The sequence below is a fragment of the Trachemys scripta genome, chromosome 4 (genome assembly GCF_013100865.1).
Source record: "Trachemys scripta elegans isolate TJP31775 chromosome 4, CAS_Tse_1.0, whole genome shotgun sequence".
NCBI classification, from domain to species: domain Eukaryota; kingdom Metazoa; phylum Chordata; order Testudines; family Emydidae; genus Trachemys; species Trachemys scripta.
The window spans coordinates 16165552-16181057 of record NC_048301.1 but is presented as its reverse complement, the minus strand read 5'-3'; the positions used below and the strand labels follow the sequence as shown (position 1 = coordinate 16181057).

General features: G+C 40.1%; 2 protein-coding genes across 8 annotated transcripts in view; one reads left to right on the top strand and one right to left on the bottom strand.

Annotated features, from left to right (window-relative positions):
• Positions 1–2604, top strand: part of ESR2 (estrogen receptor 2) — an 84475-nt gene extending 81871 nt beyond the window's left edge. Inside the window, exon 9 of the mRNA XM_034767826.1 lies at positions 1169–2604. The gene's annotated coding sequence lies outside the window, so the exon portion shown is untranslated. The remainder of the gene's footprint in view (positions 1–1168) is intronic.
• A 298-nt stretch (positions 2605–2902) lies between these two features.
• The window catches only part of SYNE2 (spectrin repeat containing nuclear envelope protein 2), a 257594-nt gene continuing 244990 nt past the window's right edge, over positions 2903–15506 (bottom strand). For 3 of the 7 annotated variants that reach the window (XM_034767818.1, XM_034767819.1, XM_034767825.1), the window contains 11 exons: positions 14374–14656; positions 13990–14058; positions 13017–13156; positions 11971–12106; positions 9733–9944; positions 8432–8632; positions 7418–7546; positions 6717–6908; positions 6052–6138; positions 5825–5868; positions 2903–4194 (listed from right to left, as the gene is read on the bottom strand). In XM_034767818.1, the coding sequence (XP_034623709.1) occupies positions 3969–4194; positions 5825–5868; positions 6052–6138; positions 6717–6908; positions 7418–7546; positions 8432–8632; positions 9733–9944; positions 11971–12106; positions 13017–13156; positions 13990–14058; positions 14374–14656 (1719 nt within the window). In that variant the 3' untranslated portion in view covers positions 2903–3968. The remainder of the gene's footprint in view (positions 4195–5824; positions 5869–6051; positions 6139–6716; positions 6909–7417; positions 7547–8431; positions 8633–9732; positions 9945–11970; positions 12107–13016; positions 13157–13989; positions 14059–14373; positions 14657–15506) is intronic. The other 4 variants (XM_034767822.1, XM_034767820.1, XM_034767824.1 and 1 more) reach the window with 4 other exon arrangements.

Here is a 15506-nt window from a genome sequence, read left to right as displayed (position 1 = left end):
ACTTATCTTTAATGCTTAGATATACTGACAAATCTTAAAAAAAAAGAAAGAAAGAAATGACAAAATGTTTTTACTCATTTAACATTTTTAGCCATGTAAATAAAGGTGAATCTGTGGGCAATGTAAAAATGCATTCATTTTTATCAAGTTTTGCTAATAATAAATGGTAGTGATTCAAAAGGGATGCTGTAGTTCATCTCTATGCCTTTACTTCTATCTACGCACCTTAAAAAAACCTTTTGCAATCTTTGTTACCAAGAATTACCTAAATGCCTAGTATGCTGTGGTCAGGATCAGTTCTTGGTTTTTTCTCAAGGCTTTTAAAGACTGCCACTTTAGCAAGATGCTAATTTTTAGTGGTACTGGCTAAATAATGGATTGATTTTCATATTTTTTTGTGGTTTGCTTTCATGAAAAGCAATTAGCATCTCCATGAATTGTTAATATTGTACAGTGATTGTGAATGTGTACTGTTCCCATAGTTTTGTATTCTAAATCCTGCTTCACGTGTGTACCTTCACTGAAAAAGTTAATTTAAACTAAAATGTTTTTAGAATTCGGTGCCTTTTCAAATATTTTGTGAATGCCAAATCAAGTGGAAAAAATTACCTTATCTCAACTGCTTTTTACTTCTGTAGACTTGTGGTATTTTTCAAGTAATGTGTGTTTCTTTGGATTGTAGGTTTTTGTGGTGGAATAAACAAGTATCATACAAAGTGTAATGTATTTTTTTTTTGGTAGTAGTAGCTTTTAAATAATTTGCTGGAGGTGACTATCATTTTAAATCACAGACTTGATTTTTCCCTTATATTGTTGGTCTTGACATGCCACATTTCATGGATCAAATTTTCTTTAAATATTGTTTTTGGCAGCAAGGATGAAGGGTGAGCTGGAACTTTTGGGTTAAACTGATCCTGATGCAGCCTACCTCCCAGCAGCTAAAAACTCTCTCCAATCACTAGTAAAAGTAGACCCAGTGAACTATAGCAAATTATTAGAAATAAGCCACCTGTAACGTGTGATCTACATGAGAAATAGCTAATTTCCTAAGGAGTAAAATAGTTATTCCTGAAGTTGGTAGATTCTCATTTGTTTTGCTTTTCCTCATGTACCGCAACTATTTGCAAAACTTATAATTCTTTATCTTAAAAAATTCTTCTTTCAACAGCCCAGCCCAACCCTAGGAAGTAACTCTACGGTGAAAAATCAGAGGCCAGACTTCAGTATCAATCTACGAAAGGGTTATTGTAATCAACTGAGAGTAAAAATAATTTTGAAGATGTCTGAAAGATAGCTTGGTAAGGTTCTTTTCCAACTTATTTTTTGGGACATTTTGAGATATGGTAAAAGCTCCTTGTATATTCTATATCACATCACCTTGGCAATTGGATAAATTGTACGTAATGAAGGTAAATTGTAGGCTATGAAATTTTCCTTTGACCTTTAATTTCCTTCAAATTTTCTCTTAGAAAAGTTGCGTAATAGCATATGTATTGAATATTGTCTGTCAGCAATTTAAAATCAGTACTTAGCAGAAAGCTTTACATGGGCATTTATGACAAACTGGGAAAGAATGGCTGGATTTGATAAAGGTGTAAAGAACTAAAAATACAGAAGCTCTAGACAAGATAAAAGTAATCCATTTCAAAATGAAATAAGTATAGCATAATGTGGGGAAGAGAAGGATGGGGAAAGAGGTGATAAAATCACCCTTCCCTTCTTTCTTACCCACTGATACAGTATTGCTGAAAAATTGGTTTGAATCATGTGGACTACTCTCAAGCCTGGATCAGCAAAAACATTAAATGTAAAGAAATACAAAAATGCAACATATATGCAAAAGTCAGAAAAGCCAATTGATTATTCTCAAAAAGACACTAATGCTTAGGGCACTGCTTAATGCACTAATGTGCTACATCTTGGGGACTAAGAATTTGGGGGCGCTAATAGGAGACGCCTGCGCCAGGGAGCACTTCTGGTTGGTGAGAAGCAGGACAGGTTCGACTCTACTTCTTTATACTTGGAATCTCTCATCATTCTGTGCTTTCACTATGCTGGCGCCACTCCCTGCTAGCAGTTCCTGAGAACAAGCTAGAGTGGGGGCTTTAGTGCACATTTGGTGTACAGGCCTGGGGCATAATCTATTTACATTCACTGCAGGGAGACTTTAAAGGACTCTGCTCTTTCCAAAGATGCAAATATACAAGAAGTTGTTTTTACAAACCGGTCTGAAGGGGGATGGGGAGTGTAGCTGTGGATATCATGAGTAGCAGGAGAGTTACAAGTATGCCAAAGCAGGCAAATGTGGGTGGGGGTAGGAAAGATACAAAGTTTAGTATTTTGTGCATTTTTGTAAAACTGGCTTTAAAAGCTGCCCCCCTCCCCCCACCTCCAAAAGGTACATGGTGTTAGACCCCAGGTTTGTTTCTTGTTCATGTGTCCTACAGTGCAGCCAGGAATGAAGATTATTAGCACTGCAGCAAGGGCTTTTTTTTTTTTTTGCCAGCTGGATGGAGTTCCCTCGCTGTACACTTCCCCCTTTTCTTTAAGAGTGAGGTATAATGGGGAAGTTCATAGCAATTGCTTTGAGGTTGTGAAGGTATTTCAAGACAATGGTCTGGGGGGGGGGGCACTAAATTGTTGAATTTACTCCTCTTGTAGGGATGAGTGGGGGTTGGGGGAAGACTGTTGAGCTATGCAATGGCAAATAACCTATTTCTGAGTTTTCCTGCAAGGAAAAAAATGGACCAGTTATGGAGTGTCCTTATTTGCAAATTGCTGCACCCCATTTAGTTTCTAAAGCATTTTGGATTGACTCAGTTGTAGTCAATCCATGAAACATTTTGCGTCACACGTTCATTTATAAGCATCAAGTCCAGTAGATAAAGGATTCAGTCACTGCAACCATCAGCAGAATTTTAATGAGAAAAATGTTAACTGTACCTCCACCAAACATATTCTACTAAAACTTTTTCTCATATCATCACCTGAAGTTTTAGCTTCACTTTAAATGTGAAGCGTCTTAAAGTTAACTTATAAAAATCTCTTTTGGCATACTGTACATTATTCAGAAGATTATTAAACCAAAAATCTTTGATTAAAAAGTCTGTTTACATATGTATACATATAGTGTATAATCCACATCATAATTATTTTCATTTAGAAAATATGCACAATATAAACCACTTCCATGCAATATAATCAATTCTTATTTAAAACATAGTATAAAAGACACATCCAACTACAACACAGCAGTCCTAACTCTTTGCACATAAAATATGTATCGTTTTCACTGAAAGTGTTGTATGAATAAAGTCCAGTATAACAAAAATATCAGATTTAAATCTGTTTCAGTTTACCACAGTACCCGAAGATGCAAATTGTTGCCCATGATATGTGCATGCACTTAAGATTGCTATTGTCATATTAAACCATGACCCAGACCATTAGTGTTTAACATTGCATTACCCTAGTGTCTGTAACTAATGTCCCATTATTAGTCTGTCAACTTGTGTTCTGTGGACCTTCCAAGTTAAGAGGACTGTATTTATAAAATGCTTGTATCTAGTGCATCAAAGTATGTTACTTATAGAGTTTTAAAAAAATCTATAGAAAAAGTTCATTTTCTGTACAACTAATGCTGTATTACTCACCAAAAAAACTGAAATTCTGAAAAGATCTTGTGAGGTTTCATATGTTCCCTTCCCTGCTCTGCATTGGAAGGAGGCTATTTAAATAATGCCTCACTTCTATTTCAGTGGTAGTACACAGACTCTTGCCGTGGCACCCAGGAAACAGGTGCATTAGTGGCTAGTGTCAAGAAAGCACAGTAGAGAGCGTGAAAATGTGAAACAATATGGAACTTTCTATATTTAAGTACATGAATGCACTGTTTGATAGAAGCAGCATGAAAACAAGCACCCGTGAGACAACGTGTTTTGGTATATTGTAGGGTGATGGGACACTTTCTAGGTTGGTGGAGGTCCATTGGTATATCTCAGCATGGGATAGAAAGAGCGGGCAAAGTTGTTCGCTTGTGTGCAGCTGTAGTCTTCCTCTGAGGATGGGATCATGCAGGCCAGAAGCAGAAGCAAAAGGAAGAGGAACTGCAGGGGTAAAGCTGCTCTTAATACACGATAAAAGAAGGATTGGGGGCTGGAAATTGCTTGAGTGGTTTCAGGCTGGTTTTCCATTCTGTAAATAAAGGATATCAGATATTTTGATAGGGGGAAATGTTAAAAACAAGGTAACTAGCATGTTGCACACACACTGTCATACATGCCCTCTATTTCTGCACCATTACATTAACCCTCTTCTCCCCCCTTTAATGAGGGCAGCCTTCACTTACTGGAACAGAGACTGCTTTAGATGTGAAACACACTTACATCTAGTTTAATAAAGAGTGGGGAGAATGTTGTTTGTTGCAATACCTAGTAGACAGAGTCTAATACGTAAGGAAAATCCCCCAAAAGATTTTAATGTAATTATTTAGCCTTTAAGACAGGGGTGGGCAAACTACGGCCTGCGGACCACATCCAGCCTGCCAGCCGATTTATTCCGTCCCTCAGGCGCCTGCTGGGAGTCAGGGGCTGCTCCACGCACACCTGCCACAGCTCCTGGAAGCAGCAGCATGTCCCCACTCTGGCTCCTACATTTAGAGTCAGCCAGGGGGCTCCGTGTGCTGCCCGCCCCTGCAGCTCCTGTTGTGCGGGAACTGTGGCCTATGGGAGCTGCACGGGCAACATCTGTGGATGGGGCAGCGTGCAAAGCCGCCTGGCCGCAACTCCGCCTTGGAGCTGGAGGGGGGGACATGTCGCTGCTTGCAGGAGCTGCGTGAGGTAAGCGCTGCCTGCACCCCTGAACCCCTCAACTGCCTGCCCCAGTCCTAGCCCTGATCCCCCTCCTGCACCCCAGCCCCACCCCAACACCTACATCCCCAGCTGGAGCCCTCCGCCCCCTGCCACAGCCTGGAGCCCCCTCCCAAACCCTGAACTCCTCATTTCTGGCCCCACCCCAGAGCCCTCACTCCCGCCGGAACCCCAATTTTGTGAGCATTCATGGCCTGCCATACAATTTCTATACCCAGAGGTGGCCCTCAGGCCAAAATGTTTGCCCACCCCTGCTTTAGGAACAAGCAGTGTGTGTTAATAGGTTAAGGTAACACCTGCATTTTGCATAGGGTTACTGGAGTCAGTTTTTTAAACAATATCTTTGTTTTCAAGAGCCTAATGTATCTGCATTACATTATCTCCCTGATAGAAGGCTAGGCCTCACATTGTGAAATTTCCTCACCCTGTAATGCAGGATGTATCTTTAACCCATTTACCCTTATCCTACCACCCACACTTGGCTGCAGTGGTGGCTGATTTGTCCCGCCCTGCAAAAGCTGTAATCCCTGCAGGTGCATGGGGTGTGAGAATATGCCATCACCTCAGAAATAAGAGAAGAAAAGTTAAGGCTGCAGCACCTTGCCTCTGCCAATTGTAAAGGGGCCAACCTCCAAAAGGGCACACTGGGGAAAAGTTCCCATAAAAGTGCAACACTATAGTGAAACAAAGGGTTTGTAGGGACTAAGCAGACACAAAGGAAGGTGCTACTTCTATGTACCACCACTGTATCCTCACGTTGGTATCTGGGGGAAATAGTGAAGTCAACCATGAATCCAGATACATTGCCTCCATAATGTGTACAGACCCAAGGAGCAGAGTCTCCCCACATTTGTTTGCCATTTGGCAGTACAATACACTGGCACCAAGCCATCAGCCTTGCCTACTCTCTTTATTTTAAAACATACTCTACATTTCTACCAAAAATAATGTGCTACCTGACACTGTTGCTCTTGCCTTCTGAAGTTCTCCTTACACCAACCTGTTAAGATAAACATTTATTATTACCCAGCTCTAGGACATTAAAATGTAAACTTTCTCATAACTAAAATGAGCACGTTTCAAGGGGTTTAAGGCTAAAGTACAGATTCAATTCAAGGGGAGGTGGGGTGAAAAGACAGCAAAAATCTTAGAAAAATAGGCATTTCATTAAAAAAGTTCTTGCCGTTTCCTGTAGGTTGGATTTCGCTACTAGTGGATGATAACCTCCAGAATCCAAGTCATCTGCTGCTGTCAGAAATGCACTGATGTCCTAAAAAACAAACCACGCACCCCTAAAATGTGTATACATAAAGCATCAACATAAAAACTGCAAAATGTTGTACAGGGCTATCTTTAAAAAATAATCCATGTGTATATATGGATGGCAGCCAGCTTGTGAACAACAAACAGTTCCAGTGCTAAGCACTCATGGCTTAGGATACCTGTTTTATCCTGTGCAGTTGTGAGAAACAGCTTTGGAAGGAACAGAAAGCATGAGAGGCAGATATGTGCTGATATATTAGCTTGAAAACATGTCAGTAAGCCATACTGGTCTAATTCAAGCCCACTGAGGCATAAGACAGGGTATATCTAATACTGATTGATGACCATACAACATGTAGAAGTTATGTACACGTACATGTACACACACGTATTTCTTATCCCAATAATTGCTCATATTTGATAAGGCAATAAGGAGCTCTAAATACATACAAGTTTTAAATCAACCTGATTTTCTACTCTTGATTATTAAAAAGTGCTATGATAATAAAGGATACAAGAACCAGTGCTGCAAAACCAGCCCAAAATATAAAAAAATCAAGTTTAAAAATCATACCCCTGACTCACCACGTTTCCTTGTGAAGTTTTTAAGTCCTGTGAAACCTGTTCAAGAAGCTGTTTCAGTTTCTTTCCAATTACATGTATTTTCTCATCAGCTTCAATATAATCTTCCCCATCTGATTTAACCAGAAGGTAGGTGGAGATTTCCTGTAGAGTGTTTACTTGAAGCTGTTGTTCCAACAGCTCTTTCTCCAGTTGCTTAAAAAGGAAATGGTTTGAAATATAACAATCAGTATAACTAATTGCTCTAAACATATGGGAGGATTATAATTTCATAACAAGATGAATTAATTTTATTTCTACAACAGTTCCAGTGAACAATGCAGCATGACTGATGATCCAAAAGGAACAATTCACATAGGGTGTTGCAGACTAGGATTTAGGTGTAATTGCAGGGTTTTGTGGGAAAGATTATTCATAACCTCATCATACTTCAACACAACCTGGTGCACTTAGTCCTGAACCTTAGGGGTACTGTTTGTGAATAGATTAAGTACTCACGAACATATTTAGCTTCAGCTAGATTTACTAGTCAACCAATTCATAAAGCCACAAATCCATTTATGTATAAATGAAATATCCCCAAAATGTACCTGCTTCCTTTCAAACAACCATTTTTTAGAAATAACTATATTACTTTTTATTTTTGTGGAAATAACTTGCATGTTATTCTCATACCTTGACTCGGTAATCAACACATTACATACCATTAATTCTTTTTGGCACTCCAATATTGTATGGGGGTCAGCATTTGGATCAGTGAATTGTGCATTATGTCTTCGACTTTCAGCACTTGCTAGTCCCAAGAGTAGTTTCTGACTCAGTTCATGGAAATCCTGAAGAAACAAGTAAAGGGTTACAAGAATGTGTGCCTGGAGTATTGTAATAAAAATCAACCAACCACTCTTGCTCTGTTATTATGCACTGAAACAGTTGACCAAGTATTTTTACTTAGGTTTGTTGTAAATTAGAGGGTTACTCAAAAAGATGACTAGTCATCCTGTGCTAAAACTACAGTTAACAGCTCAGACTAGTGGTCCTAACTCTGTCAGCGCCTTCTGTGGCTTTAAGCAAGTGATTTAATTTCTCTTCTTCAATTGTGCCATGTCATCTATAAAACAAGGGAAATAAGGTAGAGCTACTTCTCAGGCATGTTGTGTGGATTTCTTTAAACACGATAAGTCTTCAAATATGTTAAGAGCTGTTATAAAGAGGATGGTGATCAATTGTTCTCCACTAAAGGTAGGACAAGTAACCTGATTAATCTGCTGCAAGGAAGAATTAGGTTAAACATTTAAAAAAAAAAAAAGAAAAAACCTGTCTAACTATAAGAACAGTTCAGTGATAGGCTTCCAAAGGAGGTTGTGGAATCCCTCTCATTGCCTAAGACTCTAGGTTTACTTGGTTCTGCCTCACCGTGCGGCAGGAGGGAGCGGGGGAGGAAGGAAAGGGAAGAGATTAGATGACCTCTCAAGTCCCTTCCAGCTCTACATTTCTAAGATTCTATGAAAAACACTGTAAGTGCTAATTACTACTAGTGTGGTTATCCTGTGCATAAAAAAGGGCACACATTCAAATAAATCTATAATGTGAGAAAAAATTCAAAGGAACTCCTGATATTCCTGCAACTGCCATACTGTGTCCTCTGATCTACTTATATCAGCTCATTACAAATAAACTCTCATTTGAAGTGTTACAAGACAAATGTTTGCTCTATTTACCTGGCACTGCATTAGGGTTTGTTGTAAACCCCTTCTCCAGTTGTCCATTGAATGAGAAACTTTCTCCCAGCGCAAATTCACTTGTCGAAGTCTGTTTTGAAGCTCTTTGGATTCAGTGCTATCTGTTTGCTGGAAGTCTTTGCTGCTCTGATTAATGGAGAACACTAAAGCCTTGTAGTTATCAAAGGCTTTAAGCATGTCCTGAAGAAAGAAGCCGATTAGAACCCTCAGTGAATTATCAATACGTTTTATTGTCCATTTAAAACAATCCTCCACAAACTAAGAAATCACAAATATTTCAGGGAGTTCACTGGATCTGAAAAAGCGTTTTCCAGGGAAGACTTTTTTCTAGGGAAGACTTTTAAGGCAGAATTTCCCAATTTCTTGAAGTTGAATACCCACTGGCAATTGAAGGAGCAATAAAGTAATTGCATAAGGTAGAATTTTGCAAGGATCTGGATGTTTAAAATTCTACATTCTATTAGAAGCTCAATAGTATTTACAAGTTTTCAGGACCTTGATTTTACAGTTATTAAATGACTGTGGTACTGCCTGGACAGACCAAAGGTGATGGCAATGGGTCCTGTCCCAAGAAGCTTATAATCTAAATTATATCTCATCAAAACAAACAAACAAAAAAACCCACTACCTTCAGCAATATAGTGCTCCCTCACACCAGGCTGAAATCAAGGGTCCAGCACTGCCTTACAGGGAGGAGTGGCAGCTAGAAATTGGAAGAATCTAGCAATTTCTTGCATATCACCCATCCAAGTACAGACCTGGCTCAGCCCAGCTTAACTTTTAAGATTGAAGAGTATCCTCACAAATAGTGTAGCAACCCGCACTTCATGTTCTGGTGAATGCCAAGTTTTATTGTGTCTCAAATTAAATATTGTTCTCTTTCCTAACCTAATATTAACAGAGATAATGAATTTATTCTGCATATTTGATTAATAAATCTTGATGTTCACCGCAACAGAAGTCAATATCTCATAACTGAGGTATGATTCCACCTTTTGAAATAATCCATTAGAAGAACTACACAAAGTGTCCAGTTTCTGGGGCTAGTTGATCCCCTCAGTTTGCTGGGAGATGCATAATTATCAGGAATTGTGCATACAAATCTGCACACATTAGGATAGGAATCTCACATACAGGTGGATGGTAACAGTCTAAAAAACTTTATTGTTAATATAGTATTCACAAATTATAGGAAAAAAAGACTATTTGCTCAGAGAAACAAGTCTTTTAAATAGTAATGACATTCTTAAAACCTCACTTCTCGGTATATGATAACTTACTTTCAGTTTCTTTACTCTTTGTTCCATTGTGTGCATATTGGTTGCAGGCTTTGCTTTCTGTAATTCTTCCAGCTCTTCTTCAGTTTTATCCAGCCAAGCGGTAATATCACTGAGATCAGAGTTCAGTTGTTGCCATTGCTGCAAATTCTGTTTCATTCTAAGTTTATTTCTTAGGTCCTGAGCTTGTATGAGCTCCCATCTCTCAATAACACCTACAGTGATATACCAAGAAATGCTTTAACACACCAATAATGTGAATATTATTTAAAATAGAACAGAATATTCTTTACAGACTATCAAGTTTAGCGTTAATAAAAAACCCATTCTGCAATCAGTTTCTGACCAGATATTCTCTTTCTTTGTGTGATGGGGTGTGTCAGTCCTGCACTGGGCCGGAGGAGGTTAATCCCATGCTCTGGTCCAAGGAAGCCAAGCCCCCTCACCCATGCTGGGCATGCTCCAACTGGAACCACAGTATAAGAGGGAGCAGCTCAGCTGAGTTTAGGCTGACCATCTGTTAATTGTGCTGCAGGCTCCTGCTGGGAGAATGCGGGAGTCACCAGATGCCAACGCCAGCCAGGTTAGTGCCTCTACCAAACCCCAGCTGACTGCCAAGGCAACGATTGCCGAGGGATCCCTGCATTGGAAGAAGGGGTAGGAAACGACCCAGGGAAGGGACAGTAGTGATGGGTGACTGAGACTGAGCAGCGAGGTATCAGTTCCCTCGGGTCCTGGGTCGGGACTAGGTGAAGGGTAGGCCCGGGTCCCCCTACTCCATCTGACCTACCGTGGACACCGGCGACATGCAGGGAGGTGAATTGGGCTATACAGCCCTGGGAAGGAAGGCGGCTACCTAGACTTTGGCCATTAGGTCCTATGTCCTGAACCCTAGGACAGCCCTACTGACTCTGGCCATTGGGCCATACTGCCCTGGGAAGGAAGGCAGCTACTTAAGACTTCAGCCTTAGGCTTTTCTGTCCTGAACCCCAGGCCTGTCTTAGTGACTTAAGCTGCGGGGCCATACTGGCCCAAGCGGCTGACAGGTATAGCTGCCCTGCGACACCTTGTATAGAAATACCATAATAACATTATTATAATGTACTACTTATATCCTGAAAAGTCAGCTTTACAACTAGATATACAACCTATACAGGTTACCTGACAATTATTTGGAAAATAGTGACACTACATAGGAATTTTTTCTACAGTAAGTGAGGAATACTTTATCGAGACAAAAATACAGAAGAAATATAGAAAGGTAGAATGTAATTATCCAGACTGAATTTGGCAAAAACAACAGGATTAACCACCAAAGTAAATACAAATGGCCAAGTTTTATGTATCATCTGAAAGAGGCATTATGCATAGTGCTACATAAAACCATGTTGGGGTAATTGCTTCTGTGCTGACTGAGAAGAAAGAGTGCCAAACCACTCAATCACCAACATCACTTCCCATAGCACGTAGGTCTGCCGTGGAGATCTACCATCCACACAGTGACCTGGCTTGATGCTGGTCAAAGTGTGAGAATTGATGCAGTCACAGCATAAAATGGTTGGTATAGCTGCAATTTATCACTGTCACTCTACTGGAGGTTTGTAATTATGGTACACACCTGATCTTATGAAGGTCTCAGAAAACACCTGAGACCAGAAAACACAGTCTTGTAAGGTTAAGGGAGCCCGCTCAACTGTCTCTGTTATTAGTATGGACCTGCTCTACAGTGAAAAATGTAGCAAACATTACCAAGCCTTGGTTAATCAAGAGCTTATGTAAATGGGAGCTGTAATATACCATTATTGCCTTAATGGTTGGAGTATAAGTTACTGAGAAAACAAGTTATGCCAATCTTGTTTTAGTCAAAGTAACGTACTTCTTGGCTTGAGTGAAGAATTTTCACAGTCTGATTAAAAATCCCTTGAAGTGGCTAGAACCTCACTGAAATGACTGGGAACAATTTCACTTTTATCAGTAAGGAGACAAAAGTCAAGTATATGATGAGTCTGAAACTCTTGAGTAATAGGGCTGAGAATTCAGCAATAAACACAGGTCAGACAATGTCAAGTGAGAAGAAGGCTTAGCAAATGTTAGCAAAATCCATCCTTTCGGAGAGCAGTGGTACATCTGTTCTCAATGTAAGTGCACTGTCATGTTGTCTTTGGTTTGTTAACTTGTGAGTCACATAATAAACCATTTCATAACAGCCATTATTAATTTCTTTACATTGTTTATCTTTACCTGTACCTGATTGCTTCTCTGCAGCTGGAATGCTCACAAGCCCCTGTTCATTTGGGGGTTCTTCATCATTCAATATAGCAGATACTTCTTTCACACTGTCCGTGCTCCCACTGCTTGCAGACACTAGCGGTTTAACCTAGAATTATTTCATAGGTTTATTAAACTCACATGCTGTGAATGCCCATGAACCTTCAAGTTGCATGCACATTAGTATAAAAGGTGGTAGGGTGTAGGTTTTTGAGAATTACACTTAATAAAGGTGCAGCAGGCCAACACCATCTCTATGCAACAGTATTTTATGTTTACCAGGTAAATATGCAAACAGTGACTGGCAGAAATACAGTAATGACACTTAATCTGGTGAGAGGTTCAGATCCTCAAAGGTGTTTAGGCTTGTAACTTCCAGTGATTTCAGTGGAAGTTTAGGAGCTTATATACCTTTGAAGATCTGGGCCCTAGTGATTTATTGATAGAAATTAGCTGATTCTGAACGACTGTATAAAATCTAGTATCAGTGGCATTTCCATTCACTCCATTTGGTACTGAGACTTGGCAAGAGCTCCTATAAGAAAAAATATGGAGGTGGACTAACAACAAGCAACTCTAACAATAACCATTAATAGCCTGGCCCCAGTGCTGCCTCATTCCCATGAGAACTAGAGTATTGATAGCTATGGCCCAATCCCCCTGAGACAGTGAGCTGGCAGACGGGGACAATAAGCAATCCAAAGGGAGATGAAGGTAGACCTGCTGCCAGTTTCACTACTGCTGGAAACTAACCACTAAGAATGAGCTCTCTTCTGGCTTCCCCGCTGTCTTGGGCACAGTCACCCTGGCAATTCCCTCTTTGCCATCAGGGCAGCTCTTTGAATGACCAGAAATGGGAGGAGTAGCAGGCTGTGTTTAGGCAGACCCCTTCCCCTCTTCCAGCCTGCATGCAGGGAAAGGATACTTTGAACCTAGAGTTTCTAAGATTGTCCTGGAGTCTCCAGGAATTAATTAATCTTTAATTGCTTAGAATTAATGTCCACAGATCTGGAACTCACATAGCCTGGTTTATATGGGGTACTTGTCTCTGGGCTGCCAGACCGCACATTTCTCACCATCTCTGCCTGGTGGTACTGATGTTTTCTGCAGGCTGGGCTATCCGGGGAATGCCATGTAAGAGCTTCTGAAATGGATTTTCCTGCCACATAAAAAAATAAAATAAATTAAAAAACCCTGAATCTGAGCCACTCAAGTCTGTAGTGAAGCATTTACTTTTTAAATAAATTAAGAAGTGTTCTGAAGAATATGGCACCAAGTGATGGCATCAAAATGACAGTTCTGCAGCTTTCCTTGCAAAGCATGCACATTTGCAAAATGTCAACAGTAATCCAGAAGGTAATGAAATGACAGCCATGCAGTTATGGGACATTTTATTTTCTTCTGAAAATGTTCGGCTGCAGTATGATTTAAAACAAGAAAAGAAAAGTTTGCGCCGTAGTTTTGGGAAGCTCCTATTTCCATGATACTATCATTTTGCTGCAATGCATGACAAGTGAGTTAAGAATAGACCTGTCCTGACTGGAAGAGAATAGTGAATGCTCATTTGGGATTTAACGGATGGCATGCCCAAGGCTGTCACACACAATGCAAAATGATAAGCGATAGTTAAAGTGCCGCTTTTACTTGCAAAAGTAAACTACTGTCTCAGTAAATAGGTGATTACAATCAACAAGGAAAAAAAAATAATACCCAGACCAAACCACCATGAAAGAGCTGAAAGATTTTGGATCAATATAATGAAATGCACATTAACCATCTCTGCATCTGACAGGAAAATTCTAAATGGCATGTTCTTGAATGCTTTGTAATGTACATGTGTTTCTACTGCAGCGTAAAAACACCATGACACAATGGCACATGGTGTCCACACAAGGCAGGAAATCAGACGTTACATATGAAACAGGTTTAGGAATATAGCGTGCGCCACAGGGAGATTGCCATGTTCAGACACATGCATTAGCAGGTGCCTACCAGAAGATGCTTTCAAAGTTTTTGTGGTCATTTTAAGATATGCCTCAGGATTTTCAGTGATTTCTACATCTGAAAGAGAATAACGTCATTTTCCTCACTGGACAAATATTCAATATTTACTGAATATGAAATAGAAACATCTGAAATATTGACTGACTGAAAGGAAAAACTTCATTACTATTTTCATCAGACATTTTTAGAAAACAAAGAATTTGGGGGGCATTCAAAACTTCGTTTGGTTTAGACAATATGATGAAGAGTTGAATAACTCTCACATTTTTGTACCATTACAAATTTAAAAACAAACAAACAAACAGGTGCCACTTCAGGGGTCCTGGAGGTGGCTATACTGAAACAAAAATGTCTGGGATTATTGGCTCTTACCTGAGAGAGCACTGTAGTATGTTCCTTCTTCTTCATCCTCATGAGAGGAAGAGCCCCCTACATCACCTGTGTGATCCCATTCAAGTGGGATGGAGTCAACACTGACAGGGGTCTCACAGCCTGACCTTTCATGAGCTGGTGCAGGGGACACAAGATGGCAAAGGGACTGCTGAGAAGAAGGCACCTCATTTATTGCCTTCTTATGCCAGGGATCATTTTGCATTTCTCTTGAGTCTTCTGCATCTGTCTCATTTTCAGATGTATCTTTGTCATCTTCTATCCCCTAAAAATAATTGTTTTATATTGTGATGAATGAACATAGATCTAGGTCACTTAACAAGTGATGCAGTAAGAGGTGGAGAAATGCAGAAGATTATTTTTGTGGCAGGCAGACATCAGCGTGATGTCTGTGATGGTCTGTCCCTGCCGTATGTTCTTAAACTGATGGAAAGCCCAGAGAAGATCCTCACTTCTCTCCCCTTCCTTTTCTTCTGCAGCCACAACTTCTATCTCAGCACAGTACTTAGCCCTCCTCCCCATATCACCACTGAGATGCCTCCCTTCTGCAAACAAGAATGGGTAGCCAGTTCCAGTGTGGCACCATCAGGTGGACAATGGGAAGCATTACTCCGCTAATTAAGTCCTTTTTAATAGATGGTATTTCTTTTTGAGCCAAAACACACTGAGCATTGGCTAATAGCTCCCAGTGACAAGTAAAGACTGGCGTTAGTCCCCCAAGTGAAAGTGAAGAACAAACCAGGGACACAAATAAATCTATTGTGATTATCCAAAAGAAAATGTTGATGGAATGTTATGGAAGCTAATAAAAGGAATAAAAACTGGTATAAAAATCTGCATGGAACATTTTCAAGCCCTTTACCATTATTGACTAATTAAGCCCCACAACATCCCTGTGATTGGTCTTGTCTCTTGACAAATAAAAAATGAGTGGCAAAGCTGGAATTATTACTGAGGAATTCCTGACGCCTCTGCACTCAATCCATTAAGACGGGGTGGGCAAACTTTTTGGCCCGAGGGCCGCATATAGGTATGGAAATTGTATGGTTTGTCATGAATGCTCACGAAATTGGAGGTTGGGATGAGGGCTAGGATTGAGGGCTCTGGGGTGGGGC